Raw genomic sequence first — 18,390 nt, 5'->3', positions numbered from 1 at the left:
CCGTTCCGAATGTCTGTCATGACACGTGTCATGTCTTGGCTATTCCTTGTAAATGTACAGAAAGCTCTGTTGCTTAGCAGGTCTCTGCCACATGCTGTCCAACTACCAAGTGTTTTTTAGTTTAGGAATAAAATATTTTTTTAAAAGAGGAGTATAGTAAACCATATTGTTGTGGTCCTTAATCCACTCATGCCTCTTGTGACTATTAATCTTACGTGTGATGATTGTATGCCATGTGCCGACAACATGATGTTACTGTGAATACTCATCAGGGTCATGAAACTATTTGCTGCTAACATGTGGAATGTATGGTGTTACTAACCTTAAAGGGGGAGGGAAACATGGTCTTTGCTTAAAACCTCATGTTCACAGGCTTCTGACCAAGGCTAAGCCACTATTAACTATGCTTCCCCTTGGCTGCTGAATGACCCCTGTTGCTGTCACCCCTTGCTCCAGTGTCTGGCTGGGGTAAGGGCCCTCTTGGAGCAAGAATTTCCATGGTCCTTGCAGGATATCTGTGACAGACGACCTGGGGAAGGTAGAGAGCAGCAAGAACCACTCATGTTCTGGGGACAGGCTGCCTGTGGCCATGACAGTGTCTGATTGAGTTCACTGTAAAAAAAAAGAGAGGGGTGAGGAAGGACCTAGTCTGGCCAGGACAGGTAGCCTTTAAGGAGGGTTGATCAATGAAGCTGCAGTTTCTCCTTTTAATTTCCCACATGCTAGCAAAGTAACAGAGACAGGGGCATCTTCTGCCAAGGCTGTAGTACCTGAGAACTCTTACCTCTGCTGCACTGTCATGCCTGCTCTTGTCTTTTATGTGAAAAATTAAGCTGGCTTGAAAAAGAGAAAGTAGCTCCTCCTCAAAATAAAATGCACAGCTTGGAGACACTGCTGGTTATTTTTCAGAAGGGAGCAAACCTCTCAATGGCTTTATTTTTTAGAAGTCACTTTTTAATGGTACTTAATTCCTCAAGTTTCTGTTCAGTGGGTAAGCTAATGAAGAAAAACCTGCCCTCTATGTTATTTCCATGCTGATCATTAGCCACACAAGCTTAATAAAGATTTGTGATGGGCTTTCTCAGCCTCTGCCTCTTTTCTTCACCAGCTGTGGGAGCACTGCTGGTTACTCAGCTCAAGCTTTAACATTCTTCTGGAGATGTGTAAGTGTTCCTCTAGACTAATCTGGGCCAATTCCAGATGAAGGAAGGTATAGATGGGTCTTTTATTCCCTCCTCAGTATAGATGTACTGGAACACACCAACTAGAGGCACAGGACAAAGACCAAGTGCTGTGAAAGTACTACATGTAGTATGACAGCAAGAGGGGCAGCTGCTGTTAATCCTGGCTTGCACCAAGGCTAGAACCCAGGACCTGCTCCACGCGCAGAACCCAGCTGTAACCCCCTGGGGCTCGCTGCAGTCACGCCACACACCCCTAAAGCCCAAACACAGCTTCCCCCCCCTCAACAACCCCACACTGGAACAGAAAGCCAGAGAGCCAGCACCTGGTTTTGTACAATTGTTTATACAAATTCAACAAAGGTAAAACTGCATCAGGAAGGTCTACGAAAACAACACCATACAACAATGGCACTTATGAATGCAGAATTTTACAATCAGGAAATAACCATGTTATAAACCTTAAATGAGAACTCAACTCACACTTCAAAGAAAGAGAGACTACGTTTGACCATTTATTCTACGGCTGGACTCACTGTATAAATTAATTTTATATTGAGTACAAGAGCTCATGCTACAGAGTGAAACCCTCCTATGTGCAAAAGCTGAAATTGGAATTTTTTAAAATTTTGAGAAAAAGGTGATTTCTATACAGATAAAAGTGTTTTACTTCAACTATAATTTACACCTTATTTCCACAACATGCTTATGTCACTTCTGAAGTATACAAAGCAGGATATAAACTTCCATTAAAACATGCTTGAAGTTGAAAGTATTAACCTACTTTTCCTGACCTGGGCACATTTGTAGATAGATACTGTCTACGAAGTATAGGTTAAGTTCTCGCCTACCATAAGTAAAGATAAAAATTGGCAATCAAAACTGAAACACTGGTAATGCATTCAAACATTGCATAAATAATTTTTAAACAATTTTTGTACAAAAATAGTTCTGCATAATGTAAGATGTAACAAAACAAAACGTGTTAAGAAGGCAGAAATGCAGTGCGTGGTCCACTTCAATGACACCAACTTTTTTTTTTTTGTTGTTTTAAGAAATGAAAAGCAGAAATCAAATTTACACTACCAAGCACATGCTGTGGTACTTTCAATAACAGTATTTCTTGGAAATCAGTCGTCTTCCAGGTGTGAACAATTATCATCAATAACAGTCGCCTTATGAATTTGCATAAGAGCCAGTGCAGGACATCCATCCCAGGTAGACTGAATTAGTGGCACAAGTTGAAATTCTTAACATGGGTAGTTTCATGTTGTTCTCGACAAGAGTTGTAAAATCCAATCGTGGTATTTTCCAATATTCCAAGTTCCCAATTGAAAATAAAATCCCTACGTGTTCTTAGTCCCCCCCCCCCGAGTATTTACACATGTCCTTTAACTAACTCAGTTTTTGCAGAAGTTTTTCTTCCACTTGCCCAAACTGAACACTTACTGACATTTCTGCTATGAACTGCTCGCAGCCTTCTTTTGTCACTTGCTTGCAGTACCTCAGATCGATCTGGCAGATGTTTCCACAACGTTTGAAGTAAGACAGGCACTGGTCAGTAACCTTATTGCAGTCTGTGGGGAAAAAAAAAAAAAACAACAAAAAAAACCAAACCACCAAAGGGGGAGAAATTTAACAGCACTTCCCAGGTTTGTTCTCCAGCAAGAGGACAGTTTATCCAGACTGCGGTAGGTCCTTCCTGCTCCTCCCGTGCTGTGCCGACAGTGAAATCACCCTGCCAGCCCCATCGCCGCTCCCTGATCCCCGTCACTCTGTTGTGTAACCAACAAGATAAAGCAAAGGAGGCCAGATGCGCAGAGAAAATCCCCTGTGGAGGATGAGCGAGGTAAAACACATGGCTCCTAAGCGGGAGGCGGCTGGCCTGGCAGCTGGTGGAGGGCCTGGGGAAAGGCTGGGCAGCTGCAGGGTTATTTACACGGGCAGCACATCCAGCTGCTTAAATGGAATCCTTGGGTGGGGGGGGAGTTACACCAGGGGCAGGGGAAGAGCTGGGTAAAACCCCTCTCAGTGATGTGTTTCACACAAACCTAACACCAATGGGCAATTCCTGTCCTCCCCCCACCCCTGCGCTTCTGTTGCTTACCTGATAAATTAATTTCTGTTAATGAATCCCGCGTGGTGGTTCCAACTGCGGTCAGCAGGTTAATAGACTGATCTGTCACATGATTACAGTAACTGAGATTGAGTTTGGAGAGCAGAGGCATGTGCCTTATGATCAGCCGCAAAGAAGCATCTGTAATATCCAGGCCAGCCAAACGCAGCTCAACTATGTTCCGTAGTTTACTCCGGTTGTCGATCTGACCTGGAAAGCGGAGGCAGCAGGTCACTCCCACAAGTCTCACCCTGTGTTACAAACATCTGCAGATCTATATGAAATGCACTGTGACACACAACACTGCTGCCCTACGTCAACTTCAGACGCTTTTGCCTGTCTGGAGCTTTGGAGGGGACATCAGCAGGAACACTTGTCTATTTTTGGAACAGGCACATGGACAAAGCCACCTCCTGATTTCAAAACAAAAGGGATGAAAGTAACTGCAGGGGCCCAGCAGAATTACAAGTCGGGAATAAGCAGTAGGCTGTGCAGTGCATGCCAGAAAGCAGATCTGATTTGCTCAAAATTTCACCTGAGCTGATATCCGGGCGAATGTGGCATGACCCACAGAACTGCTCCTTCCCTGAACTGGAAGAAAGTGTTTCCATACTCTCTAAAGTACACCCGTTGCAGCCTGAAGAGAAGAAAGTCAGACAGAAAACCAGCACAGTGGCTCAGATGACTGTTCAGCAGCCAGAGAACATCACTCGTTACCCAGTGGCTTCCAGCGAGGAGGTGTTGCAAGTCACTACTTTGAACACCTCGCACGTCAGCAAAGCCCAGAACCCCGCCGATGCTAGCTGCAGGGGTTTCTGCCCGTTTCCTCCAAGGGGGACTAGCAGCAGAACATGCCACAGAACGGCTGGGACAGGTCTCCCGCATGCTCCTCTCGCCTGTTACCTGGCCGGTTATCTGTGGGCGGTGACAAGAGGTCTCTCATTTGTGCGTCTTTCAGGCCTTCTGCCCACTGCACGTCCAGAGTTCGGAGTAAAGGACAACTGGAACTACAAAGTGCCGACACTGCTATCCATGAGCACCCTGATAACAGCAGGTCTCGAAGACCTGCAGATACAGAAGAAGTTGGAGCACGTGGCCTACCCAGAGAGACATCCGTGGTGATCTCTGCTACCAGGCGCAGGCTGGGCAAAGCCCAGTGCCGCTCTGACGAACAATCCCAGCACGCCAGGGCAAGCAGGGACCCCCGTAAGCCACCTCCTGCCCAGCTCTCCATCTCCCCCACCATCTGGAACTTCATTACCGTGGATGACATCAGACCCCCTCCACCCCCTCCACTAATCATGTCAACACAGGCACTTTCCACAGCAACTTTACCTGTTGACGAAGACCTGCCTCAAACTAGTTTACCTAACACATCAAGTAGTCACAACGTAACTAATTTTGGACCCATTTTAATTCGCTGATGCTTCATTCCTACATATCTACTCCTCTCCTAGGATACCTGGATCCCTGCAGATGTTCCTCAGAGATTGCAGTTTAGATACAAACTGGTTTGCTGAATTCAGTGAGGTGGTCAAAAAACATCACTTACCAGGCAGTCTGTTGATAAGCCAGCTCAGCTGCTTTTTAGATATATTTGTCCAGCTAAGATCAAGGGTTACAGGCTGTCTCCTAATAATGCCACTAAGCATAAGCGGAGTGATGGATTTACAATGGTTTAAATCTATTTTGGTCCATAATCTTTTGTCACAGCACCTACCCAAAAAGAAAAAAGCCAACAGCACTTAATTTGGCACTTGTTTTGATTTCTGCAAGACTTTAAAAGCTGTCATTAAACAGTAGGAAGAACTACAGCATTTAACTGAAAATAGCAAAAATAAGGCTGAGCGATGCTAAGATCAGCACAACACCACACAACGTCACATAGGTTTGAGGTTTCTCCCTCAAATATATCATGCAATAAAGCATGGAATTATTTCCACACAATTACAAGCATCAACAACTTTGGATCTCATTTTAAGTCATCAGAGCACTTACTAAAATCCATTTTCTAGCCTGAAGAGAAGCCACACCTTCTTCCTTGCCTTTTGAATATGAAGACTGGTTTTTTAAATATTACTGTCCTGATTTCCCCCATGCTTTCCTTGCTTAAAACCAGTGAATTTTGTAAAACAGATCCCCCCCGCTTCCTGTTCTCTCTGTTTGTGTTATTCCTATCTATGTGGCTTATGAGTTTTTACACTCTCTTTATGGTTCTCTAAGGGCAACAAGCAGGAAGTCCTAATGAGTGCAAGATCCTGCATTTTCTCATTTTTTCCAGCAGAAATACTGCACTTAAGTGGAAAATGCATTTACCAGCTTTCTGTGACACCAAGAAGCCCATGGAGGAGACACTCCACACACATCTTCTTGCACTGAATTATCAACCTCCCAACCTTTCTGTCATTTATCCAGTTACTAGACTGTGCTAGAAAGGAGTCTCTGTTACAATTTGTCCGTGTGTGTGCACATTACAGTTGAATCCGAGATGACAGCCAACAAGAGACTTCACTGCAAGTTCAGTGAAACATATAAATCTGTCCACTAATGCTTCCTGCTGCCGTACAGTCACCAACTGTGTCAATGTTCACACTGTGGTACCCCAAGCACCGAACAGACACACTGTGAGTAAATACACTTAACAAAGGATTCCTCCATCAGCTCTGCTGGTATGGAACGCAGCGAACAGGATCGTTCTCCATGTACCCTCTACAGGGGAACGATCAGCACAGACCTTCCGAGAACACCGAGGGCATTGGGAGGCCTTTGCTGTATCTCAATAGGTATTTAATAGCTGAACTGAACAACAACTGCATTAGCAGTCAGCAGCTCCTCACAGCAGAATGACACCAAGACTTAGCATGACCTAGACTGCCCATTCCAGCAGGCAAGAACATTGTGGTGTCTAACTACAGAACAGGCTGCTCTGGGGTGCTACAGTCTCAGCAGGCTGATGCCGAGGCTGACACACACACTCTCACACACACACACTCTTCCCACCAGAAAGCCTGGGAACTGCTCTTTCTGAGAAAGCACCAGAAGACATGCTACTTCTCCAGACGCTGCTGGTCACCCCTTCTCCTTGGGCTCAGCAGAGCTTCAGTGACAACCTGCTGCCTCTATCACCCGCTTCCCTTTCAAGTCCATCCCGCTACATGTTAGACCTAGCTGGGTTTCCCGCCCTCCTTACCATCTGTTCCAGGTCTTGCAAACTCTCATACAGATGCACAAGTCTCTATGACTGAGGTAGCTAAAGACAGCCATCCAGACTTCCCTCTGCATCACGTGGGCTGCCCCATCATCCAAGGGGAGTGAGTCTGGAGGGGGGCTGATGGGAGGCGGCCGGATAACATGCCGTTCCATCTGAATGCATTTGGGAGGAGAGAGCGAAGGCGGTGGCCGGGTTATTCCCCGAGGTGCGCTTCGCAGGCTGGGGATGAGCTGGTGCCTCAGCTCCCGGGGAGTCCCGTTTAACCCTTTGCTGAACCTATGGAGTCTCTCACTGTTGTTCAAAGCACGCTTAGGTTCCTCATTCTCGCTCTCAGGTTCAGATTTGATGGGTTGATGATTCTCATTGGCAAGGCTGTTCTCGGTTTTTTGGATCTCCTGGTTAAGCTCCTTGCTGAGCTCCTTGCTCAGTTCCTTATTGGGAAGCCGCCTTTTCCTCCTCATCTTGAATTTCTTCTTGTCCCTGGGCTCGGCACCCTCCGTGCTGGGACCTGCAGTGGGCGAGCTGGACCGTGACTGGTCACTATCCTTGGACCTGGGAGGTGCTTCTGGCAGGTCATCCTCTGGCTCCTGCTTGAGGCGCCGCAGGGGTTTGATCATGGCAGTTCGGTCATCTGGAGCCTTCCACGATCGCCGCTGAAAAGGAAGAGACAAGGGCTGACTATTTGAGCAAGAACATACTCAGCAATACTTCACATGCTGATGCTCCACACAGGCAGCCCTGCCGGGGGGGGGGGGTCGGGCTGCCTGCCAGCTCTGGGCCCCACCCATCTGAGCACAAGGGTACATTCACCGGCCAAAGGTATCAAGTTCAAGTGCCATCATGGATGAGGAGTCCAGCTATTGGCTTCTCTGGACTCCCAGCGAGTGATAAATGCATTTATTCACCATGCATAATCCTGCAGATTTAAGGGCCTTACTCATTACACAGCAGATAGTTTATATACAGAAGATAAGCAGCATACTATAGACAGCTTTTTCCCCAGCAGACCAGAAGAAACCAGGCTTGGGACACATTCACTGGGCACCCACTTTAAACACTGGCTGACATGCATTCATGCCCAACAGTCAAAAGGTCAATTTTTGAAACCTCCTGAATCGCCATCACTGACTTGCTCTGTGGCTGTGCTGTTGTGGCCCTTATTGCTGGATACTCACAGCCTCATTTAATTACACTTCAGCTGCTCCTTTACATCCAACTAAACTCTGCTCGTCTTCTCACGCTTCCCCCAACGCCGGTGCATGTGCAACAGGGAATCTGACTGACAGGTCTGACACACTGCTAGCCTGACGAGACCTCATGCTGACACAATCTCCAACGCAATGCAGGCTGACAGGGGTTAGCTGGCACCTTCTTCCCTGCCCCGGTCACTGTTCATAACAGCAAACTGCACTTCACTTGCTTGCATTAATCAAATCTCTCTTTGATGCACACCAGACAGAAGTGTAAGAGATGCACAAACTAAGACCAGGGAAGACTTCAAGTCCAATCTGATCACTACAAGCAAGAAAGAAGACACCAACTGTTAAAATAAAATAGCTCTTAATAAGAAGAGATCTGGACTGGCAAGAAATGGTGAACTGCTGTGAACACACTTGTTATATCAGAAGGTCTATGCTTTCACAATAAACTAATTGGATCAAGGCAGTGGATGTGTTCCTATGCTTCAGACTGCAGCGCACAGCAGAGAAAACTGATCACCCTGTCTTTAAATTAATATATTATAAAGGGAGAGGTCACAGTAAGTTAATGACAGGTTAGAATAAAAAAATTACAACATCAGACTACTGGCAGCTTGCAGCATCCTTCACACTGGGTACTGACAAGCACTTAGTTTGAAGTTATTGGACGTCTGTTATCGTGGCAGACTGAGAGAGGTAATCAATACTTGTGTGCCAGGTCATCCCTGGCTCCCTGGGGTGTCAGCAGCAGACTCCAGGGATGTGCTGTGGTAGAGACTGCTGAGGGGCTGTGTGGCTGGGGCAAGATTCAACCATGCAGCAAGAGCAAAACATCAGTACAGAAACAGAATTTTATTCCTCGGGTCATCAAAACACAGCTTGCTGCTGTATTTTAATATGGGACACCAGAACAGAAACAAAATCAGACACTGCAGCTAAACTATCTCGGAGTGTAAAGGTTTCCATGAGAGAGATCTCTGTAATTTCAAGATGTAAATGGAGTGATAAAAAAGCCTGCAGTGACACAAGGACATGACTGAGAGAGAAACTGGCTCACCATTCAGCTCACATGAGAAGGGATTAAAAGGGATTCAGAACACATCTATTAAAAAGGCAAAGTACCTTCTTCCTGAAGAGTTTGTCTTCTTTTCCAAGTTTTAGCTGTTGGAAGAAAGAAAAGTAAAAACCCCAAAACACGACATTTGTTGTGCTGTCTGATGAAGGTTTGGTGATCCACAGTGCCCTCCTCACACACTGGGGGGCTTTCATGGAGCAATTCAAGCCATCCATAAATACTGCAGTGAGTCCGAAGGGATGGGAAAAGGAAAGCACGGCCAGAAAGCAGATATGCATAAACTGGTATTGTGAATTTTGCGCTCTCACTCCATCAAAGCAACACCAATCACTACATTTACTGTACTGTAGCATTCCCACTGTCAAGCCTTGCAGGGCGGACTGACTGCCACTCCTCGTGAACTACACATGCAATACAAAACCAGCCACTGATTCCAGTTTTAAAGCCATCAGCCATTTACTCATGAGACACATTAAATCTAGGTCCTCATTTCTACCCCTGCAAACAAGCTTTTCTGTATATCCCAAGTGCCATATTTTGCAATCCACATGACAATTCAGAATGTCCCTGCCTGGCCCAAGGGCTCCGACTGTCAAATTCAGGGAAAAGCTGTCTACATTGCTGTTGTGAGCAGCTCCTCCTCTCTGCAGGCTACAGAAAGTGTCGTTTCTAAAGGTCCTCTGATGGGTTATGAGTATTGTACATTGCTGAATCAGCCACAAAACAAGCTGCCATGCGCCACCAAGTGGGTAGAGATGGAAAAGTTTCCATTAAAAATTGATTTTCATCTTGTTCCTACTCCTAGCATCTTGTAAAGACTTTTCAGTTAAAGTGGGTTTTCCAGTATTTTGAATAAAACAACAGCCATAGCCCAGCGTTTTTGGCCTCTGAACATCAACCCAAGTGTCACTGCTCAAACTACTGTCCTGTTAGACTAGCAGTTTTCAGAAAGGAAGGTAAAACATTGCAGTTTCTTTTGTAACAATCTGGGATTTCAAGATGAGCTATAAGCCAGAAGGCAAGAGACATCAGCCCCAACCAGCCCACACGCATCTGTGTAAGCACATGAAAAGAGTGTTTTGTCATACCCGCTTTCTCATAGTGGGTTCCTGGGGTTTCTCAAATTTCCTTTTCCTCCACAGATGCACTTCGTCTGACTTTCTCCTCAGTATTGAGTCAACTTGAGTCTTTTTGGAATGTTCCTCCGATTTCCGCCTGGGAGTTTCTTCACAATCCCCTTTCCGTTTTGCAGCATCTGTTACTTCCTTATTGTCTCTGTTAATTTTCTGTTCCTTCAGCAAGGAGCCTGGGAGATTTGATGCGTATTTGAATCCTGGTCCGCGCTTTTGCTTGTACGCCAAAGACACAAAACACAAACAAACTTTATATCTTACGCCTTTCTCAGCTCTTCATCTAAGTTGCCTCCAACACTCCAACATTGCTGGGTTGATCACTTTGTAACAGACAAAATTTTTAGCAAGGAGTTAAAGTAGTTTGAACCTTCTTGTAACTACACACTTGCAAGTGTCTGTCTTAGTTTGCAAAGAATTAATGTTTCACTAATTCCAACAGACACTTCAGGTTTTGCATAACTGCCTCTGGATTTTGTTTTTTTAAAGTATTTTCATCTTAGAAATTAACATGCAGCAGTGCACAGAACTAACCTAAATATTCCCCAGGTTCTAGGTGAAGTGTTGGTACGTGGAACAAAAATACAAAAATTATTAAAGAATAGAATGCCATCAGCTTATTTCCTTCAACTCAACTGAATTAAGCACAAAATCAAAAGCTAGTACTGGGCAAAATTATATCTACAAGCCAGAGGGAATGCCTGAGATTTTGTATCTCATTCCAGCACCACTTATTCCCATTAAACTCACTTTTCCAGTTTTCCCTGCATGGTTGCACTTTGGACACTCCCAGCAGTTCGGCAGCTCATCGTTAACCACACCATCTGACTCCTTCACCTGGTGAAAGAGAAGTACAACTTAATTCACAATCGTGCTGCAAAAAGCTGCAAAAGTCTACAGGTAGATCATTTAAAGGCATTTTGTACAGCTCAATTTTCTCTGATTGGCTGCTGCCCTCCCAATGGCTGCAGAAAAGGAACACAGATCACCACAGGTGCTGCACCATCCTGCTGGTGCTGAGCAAGTCCTCGGTCCTGCACAATTACCCTTATGATGATGTCAGCAGGGGAGGAAAGCATGCTGGCCAAATTGGTATTTGACAAAGGGTTCAGGTCTGGCCTTTTTATGAAGGTCAATGACAATCCCAATTAATACAGGGCACATTCTGCTCTTGCAAAAAACCAAAACAATAAAAACCACCCCAACAACCCAAACCAAAACCATGGACTGGAATCATGCCATCTCCAAATGTCCTCCCACACCATTTATTTGCAAAGCTCAGTCCTGTCCAGTCCCCTCCTGGAGTAAGGCACAGTCCAATCTTTTAATAGGAAGGGATTTTTCCCATATGCACATTCTCACATACATTAATACTGTTCTGCATTTTTAGAAGCATAGCACCCTCCACTGTAATCAAGTGTTCCTTAAAATATTTTTCTTTATGGATCAGAACTAGCAGTCCCATGTCTCCAGCCCTCAAGCCCATGTGCCAATAAAAATGATGGTTGCCAAGTCAGCTAGAGAACAGGCACTGTTATTCAGAAGACTGGACACATGAAGGCATTTTTAAGGTTTCTCACACCCACAGTTACCCAGCTAGCGTGAGGAAGAGAAATGCTTACTGCTTCACTACCTCTGAGAGACTGTGACATTTTGCTTTTTGAAAGAGAAGATGCACACTCGGTGTTGTTACACTACAATAAAAGCACAGCCCTGTCCTACGCAGTTGAAAAGCTGCTGGTTTCTGAATTTCCATACAGAAGCCCGCATTACTTTCCAAACAGGAGATAGGTGTTTCTGAAAAGACATTTCTGTGAATGAAACTGAGGATGAAAAGTAGAGCTAAGCTAAAAAACACTCTCCACACACACACACGCTTACTGATGGCACGTTCACATTTAAGGGTTTAGTTATATATTCAGAAAAAAAAGCCTGGGGCGGGGGAGAAAGATTAATTTATTACTATTGCAGACAACAAAAACATGCTTCTGTCAAGACAAATAGCTGGGCACTGGCATCAGTAGCACAGTAGCAGGAGACTGCTGCTGAAACAGGCAGGGGCAGAGATCTGCAGATTTTTCATGTTTCTGAAACATTTCCTCCTCTCCTCCCAGCTCCATGAAAATGCACTAGCTGAGCATGAGCAAGCCCTTGGTTTTAGGGGAATTGCTTCCTCAAGTCCCTGAGCCAGACAGCAGCCATTCTAGTTTCACCATCTAGCGAGACTGATGACATGTCAGTCTCTCTCACCAAGTCTTCTGGAGTTAATAAATGAGTAAATGAAGTGGGCAGAATTTAAATACTGGTTTTATCACAACTGTGTGCCTTTGAACCTTCTTTCCCATGGTAGGTGTAAGGTACTCCAGGAGCTGTTGTATACATCTCTGCCTCAGGGGAACAATTCCTGGCCCAAGCCCAAGTTGGGAACAAGTTATTTCCCGCACTGAATATAGAACAAATGCTACTGAAGGGAAAGCATTGCAGCTCTGTCCCTTCTGTGAAGTTCAAGGAACTGAACAGATGTGAGGAACTGTAAGAAAACTAATTAGACACACACAGACCTGCCACTGAATCTGTCCCAAGCCTTTCAGGCTGGGTGGGAGCCAGTTCTGAGTGTTTGCTACAAACAGCAGGTGGTTGTCTGAGCCACAGTGTGAGGCATCTTCAGAAACGTACCTGCAGCACAAGGTCAGCAATTCAGAGAGTCTAAACATAAGACTAGGCTACTGTGAAGTCTTCTTGTTAGGGAATATGGAGACCCCAGGATGCTGATCTGACATCACTGAGAGCCATGAATTCTGGCAGTGCCAAGACTGAAACAACATAGGCAGCGAGACACACCTGGGCTGAAACCATGGGCAGCAGTACAGCTGTGCTGGAAAAGGTCTTTGTATTTCTGCTCCTCTGACAAGGCACCTGAATATTCACCTTTTCCATCAGTATCACTATATCCACCTAAGATGAAAAAGAACAGGCTCCAACTGGGGAAAAGAAACCCCTTCTCTTTAAAGAAACAGCATCAGATACTGCACTCACATGTACTAACCAGCATTACTAGCAATTTGAGATGTAGCAAGAAAGAAATCATCAATATTCGTTCAACTCAAACGCTCTGTAACAACGAAAGGCAATATTCCTCCAAAAATCTCACTAGCTCCCTCTGGAAATGATGCTGCGCTTGCAAAACGCTTGCCAAGATCATTTTCGTAAGAAACTCTTCAGCAAAACAAGCATTTGTATTGGTACTGTATTTTCAAGGAAAGAAGCATATCAGAAACCTCCCATGACACTTCTCAGTATATGGAACATCCTGGCTGTCCTTAGCGTGGTTCCAATGCAAGCACCTAACGTGCTCTGGTACCCAGGGCTCCCCCAGCAAGAGGCACCCACAGAAGCCCCTCAAGGCTCCGAGTGTGTCAGAGCACAGACGCACCTGAGCCACCCTTAATCTCCTCACAGAGGTCATCCTCTGACACCTTTTTCATGGAGAAAACCCACCACAAACATGTACAGCCAAATCAGGAAGCTGGAAGAGGATAGACTTCAAACCAGGAACAACCTACCCTGGAGTACAAATTAGCCACTGCACGTGCCAAACTACTCCATAAGCTTTAGAGATGTGTCTTGGAGAGAATTCACTCCACATGGGAGTAAGTCAGGAAAGGACACTCCCTTCACTGATTCAGTTTATATCAGTCTCCCCAAAAAGTACATTTGCCAAACATTTAATTGGAGATGACCAACAGTTCACATGTACTACTGCCTGTTTACCAAGTAGGACAGGAAGGGACTTTCTCTTGGTGGACAGCTGAAGCAGCTGCCCTGGGGCTGTGTCTGCATTCAAAGGCACTTCCCACAAGGGCTACTTATGGGCTCCATCGTCTGGGCTTAAGCCCATGTCAAGGGCTTGAGCAAGATGTAAACATGGCAACATATTTTTGTCTCGCAGAAGATCACGGAACCTGGGAATAAAGAGCAAGGAGGGATCCAAGGAAGAGGCTCCATTTTCCTTTTCCTGTTCCACTGTGCATAGTCTCATCTCACCTTCCAAGACGATTCTGAAATCCTACCAGTGCCCTTTTGTCTCATTAAATAAACAGTACCAGTTACCCCACCATTTCAGCTCAACAGAAGCATTGAGAAATAAAAATACAAGACACACAGGGCACACTGTAAATCTCCTACTGCTTAATTTTCAGAAACACCCAAAGCAATATTGTTCCTCTTACCAAAACAGCACTTATAACACCACACATGCATAAAAGAACAAAGAGCACTTGCTTGATTTCACAGATCTGACCCACATCCTGTGCAACTAGTCCCAAATGTGGTACAGGGAGAGGAAACCATGCTTGAACTGCCACTAGACAACAATCATGTTCTCTGAACTTAGCCATGAAGTGTCACTGACACTGCAAACTGAGAGATGGGAGAGCGCAGGGCACTTTCAGGAAGGACTGGAATAGCAAACCAACAGCTACAAGCCAAAACCGAGGTACCTCTGAAAACGAGCAGCTCCTTCCCTTGGTTCGTCAGCCCCTGAAGCCTTGTTTTAAGCAGAGCCAAGCAAGCAAAGCTCCCTTTCAGAGCCCATCTGTGGCAGGAGCTGTGAGCACCAATTTCATGAATCAGGGAGACAGCTACAGTTCTGGTTTGCCAGCTACCTACTTTCTGCTCTAATAAACGACACGCACATAGCTTGGTGCAATACTATGTACAGGGCAAGAAAAATAACAGGCCAGGAGAGCATCAGCCTGGGCCTGCATGAGGAACAAACCTCTCCTCCCAGAGATCCCAGAAGGGCCAAAAGCTGCCTTCTGGGGCATGGTATGTCAGAATACATTTGCTTTGGCAATTCACTTTAACCATAAACAAATCAGCAACAGGAAATGGCTGATCAGCTGAAACAAACCAGCTCTGGAGAAAGGAGGCTTCTAAATGCTAATACACAAAGATATGCCCAAAATGACACTTTTGTTACCAGCAAAGAATACAGCTGCTCACAGGACTCAAGTCAGCCAAGGGTGAGCGCTCCTGCAGCCTGAAACTTGCTCAGTTTGTTCTCTAGAGCTGCAGTCTTCCTACTGCAACATTTGCTCGTAACACCTTTAAAGCCAGCTGCCACTGAAAGGCACATCTGTGCCTGGACAAACACAAACTGCCAACTACTCATTTGTACTTTGTGGGACACAGAAGGAGCTACCGATACAAGGATTGTGACTAACTCATCCTAAAGTACAGGCAGATTTCCCTGTCCTCTTGAGCTTCCCATCCCAACTGAAACTCCTCACTTCCTTAAACAAGAGGCAAAAAAAGAAAGAAAAACAAAACAAACCAAACAAAAAAAAAATCCCACAAGACATTTGCATGCACACACATTTCAGAGGCTGTCCAAAGCAAGAGTCTCTGCTTACAGGGCATGCTGTTACGTCAAAGCATCCCCGCCTGCCAGTCAGTGCTGCGTGTGCCATGGCTATCACCCTGCTTCTCACACCAACTCTTTGCTCACTTAAGTTTCCAAAGATGAAAATGTGAAAGCTTTCCAATTTCTGTGCACTACTTTTACATTAAGGTGGTAACTAATCCAGTTTTTGTTTCCAACATGTATCACATCATTGTACTCACCTTAAGGCATCCTGGGTGTATGATTTCATTACAAATGGAGCATTCCATTAGCATGAGATTAAACTTGCTCTCCTCCTCTTCCACAGTGTCCTCTTTCCCAGCTTCTCCACACACCAGACACACAGCAGTATGAGGCAACACCGGCTGTTTACACAGATCAGAAAGAAGTCTTGATCAGGACATGGAAGACATAATGGAAACAGAAGAACTCAATGTGCATTTACAGTATCCTCATTTCAAAGAGGAGATAAATAAGGATTAATTGTGAAAAACTGCTGAAGGCTGCAGCCCAGCAGAGCAACGAAAGCAAGAAAAACTGGTAACAATCGGGGCTGGGTACTTGGATCAAGCATCACAGGACGTTTCATGGAGTGAAAGTGCCCTCCCTGTAGCAACATGGATTCATGGGGCACCCCAGGGATGGATGAAAATGCTTTTTTGTGGGTCCCTTGAATCTGTGAGCTGACACAGACATTGGCATGCAAGTCACTTCACTAGTGTACAAAGGGAGGGAAAAGAAGCAACCTAGAACATCACTATTCACATCCATTAAGCTTCACAATCTGACTAGCAATTTGGCAGCTCCTCTATTTTACAAGCAGGGCAGACAGATGTTGTGGGACCCAATCCAGGTCTCACAGCAAGCCCACAACAGAACCAAGAACAGACCTCTTCCTGACTGACAGTCTATTATCTAGGGCCCTGCTCCCAGCTTGAGCATTGCAAAAAGCACTGCACAGACACTTAAAAAGAGAATTCCTCTCTTGCAAGTGTCACAAGTGAGAACCACACTGATTTTTTTTCTGTCTTTTGCTCAGGCAGAAAGGGAACTGCAGCACCTCACATATCTGTCACCCATGTCAAAGCACTGAATGCCAGTCTAATTAAAAAGCCACCTTTGTGCTAATGAGGAACAAACTTCTGGTTTGCAGCAATAAAGCATAAGCCTCATTACAAGAAAGAAAAGGAAGATCCTCATAAGAACCTGGCCATAATGTGCAATGCAATCGATTAGGTTGAAAGTCCTTAACTATTAAGCAGCCAGAGGCAGAGTTGTGGCTTTTCACAGCAAGGATGTCTTGTAGATACAGTGAATAAAATCTCTAAGTGGATACTTGCACACCAAACCAAATCTACAAAGCAACAGTGCATCCTTCGGCAAGTTTCAGATATGGAAAAACCTAGCTATAGTAAGCCATTACAGAGTACAGTGTGCCGCCCCACACACCAACATCTGATACATTAGCTACAGCAACACTTTCCTGCTTTCTCATGCCAGTACTTACCCACACTCCATTTTAAAAGCATTTTGCAAATGCTATTTAATTCCCACCCTTCCTCCAAGCACAAAATAGAAATCCCCAGGATCCCATTCCACCAGCAGGTAAACCAGAGAAAAGCTAAGTTGTCCAGAGCTATAAGAGGTCTGTCCACTTGTTTTGTCTGATCTCCCACACAACAAGTATTTATATCCACACACAAGAACAAACACCCCAGGAGCAGTACAATTTTTCTTGCTGGGAGCAAGGGTATCTACGGAATCTCCTCTGTGCCCCAACTAGCTCAGTCCCACTGACAGGCTAGAACAGCAGCCATGCTGTCACAACTTGTCCTCCCAGCACAGACCCCCACACTCCCTTCAGACCTATTCAATGCAGCATAAAGTGTCCCAGGCACTCCTGTTTCCTTTCTTGATTGAACTAGTGATGCAGAGGAGTTTCCTGTTCTCCACACGGCAGTACAGGCCCTCTTAAGGCTTCTGAGTTTAATGAAAGTCTGCATCTAGTTAATATTGTCAATGTTATTAACCAGAGGAAAGCACAATTTCAGAACTGTAGGGATCATTACTTCCACAGAGCCTTGCTTTGGTGTTTTGGGCTTTTTTTGGCTGGAAGCTGTTGGATAGGTACCACAATATATTACTACCGCAATTGTTAGAGAGCATAATGAACAAGAGTAAAGACAATAGGACTGCTTACAGAAAAGTAAAGCACCCTTCAAATTTACAAGAGTTCAACTTGCTAATTTTCTATGCTTTGGCTGCTCTTAAGAAAGTCTGTAATACTTCCCCTGCTATTTACACCAATGGGAACCTACGAAGGGCAGAGATGTCTTCTTGAGTGCATGCGAGGGTGGGACAAGGAATCAGAACACATCAGCTACCAAGTCCTGTGCACTAACCACAGCTTCTGGAAACAAAACTGCAGACACCCAAGAAGAAAAATACTTCTTCATTAGAAGACAGGGGATGAGAGGATGACTACACTCAGCCAGAAGAGAACCCAGTTCATCTCCAAAAGGCTCAGCCTGTGTTATCCAGAGTAAAACAGCTTAGTATGAAAGCTTCCTTCACCAGTCAGGACAAGAAAGAACACTGCAGCCCTAATTTAATCCCTCCACTAAAAAGGCAGCACCATTTCACTATTTATTCCCCCTGGAGAATAATAAATTCTTCATCCATGCTGTTCCAATTCAAGCCACACTCCAGGAAATCAAGTGTTCAAAGAAAAGACACTTGAGCTGCAAAAGCACTCTGCAGAAAGGTAGATATTCTATGTACTTTACTGAAAGATCCAGCACAGCTGAATCCAATCCTCTATGTCAAGAACAGTGCATGGCTTGGAACAGGACATGGAGCAACTGCTGGAAACCTTAAGTGCTTATCAGTGTTTTATCAGTATCAGACCAAGTCACTTAATGCCTCCACTTCAGTTTCCTCATCAGAATTAAAGAAAAAAAACAACCCTAAGTGAAAGGAACTGTAACAAGAGTTAAGAAAGAAATCAGTATAGATGGGGTGATATTTCAGTTACAAATAAACAAGATTCCTTTCCTTAAAAAAAAAAACAAAAA

At 44.9% G+C, this 18,390-nt stretch overlaps 1 protein-coding gene across 13 annotated transcripts in view; it reads right to left on the bottom strand.

Annotated features, from left to right (window-relative positions):
- Nucleotides 1-1,508: 1,508 nt before the first annotated feature.
- KDM2B (lysine demethylase 2B) overlaps nucleotides 1,509-18,390 on the bottom strand; it is a 127,407-nt gene continuing 110,525 nt past the window's right edge. For 9 of the 13 annotated variants that reach the window (XM_052798012.1, XM_052798013.1, XM_052798010.1 and 6 more), the window contains 10 exons: nucleotides 15,538-15,681; nucleotides 10,663-10,749; nucleotides 9,871-10,140; nucleotides 8,830-8,868; nucleotides 6,488-7,161; nucleotides 4,850-5,013; nucleotides 4,201-4,362; nucleotides 3,833-3,934; nucleotides 3,289-3,507; nucleotides 1,509-2,758 (listed from right to left, as the gene is read on the bottom strand). In XM_052798012.1, coding sequence (XP_052653972.1) covers nucleotides 2,577-2,758; nucleotides 3,289-3,507; nucleotides 3,833-3,934; nucleotides 4,201-4,362; nucleotides 4,850-5,013; nucleotides 6,488-7,161; nucleotides 8,830-8,868; nucleotides 9,871-10,140; nucleotides 10,663-10,749; nucleotides 15,538-15,681 — 2,043 coding nt within the window. In that variant the 3' untranslated portion in view covers nucleotides 1,509-2,576. The remainder of the gene's footprint in view (nucleotides 2,759-3,288; nucleotides 3,508-3,832; nucleotides 3,935-4,200; nucleotides 4,363-4,849; nucleotides 5,014-6,487; nucleotides 7,162-8,829; nucleotides 8,869-9,870; nucleotides 10,141-10,662; nucleotides 10,750-15,537; nucleotides 15,682-18,390) is intronic. The other 4 variants (XM_052798011.1, XM_052798017.1, XM_052798015.1 and 1 more) reach the window with 4 other exon arrangements.

This window comes from Harpia harpyja, chromosome 9 (assembly GCF_026419915.1).
Source record: "Harpia harpyja isolate bHarHar1 chromosome 9, bHarHar1 primary haplotype, whole genome shotgun sequence".
NCBI classification, from domain to species: domain Eukaryota; kingdom Metazoa; phylum Chordata; class Aves; order Accipitriformes; family Accipitridae; genus Harpia; species Harpia harpyja.
The sequence above is the reverse complement of the archived record's forward strand: the minus strand, read 5'-3'. Positions and strand labels throughout refer to the sequence as shown.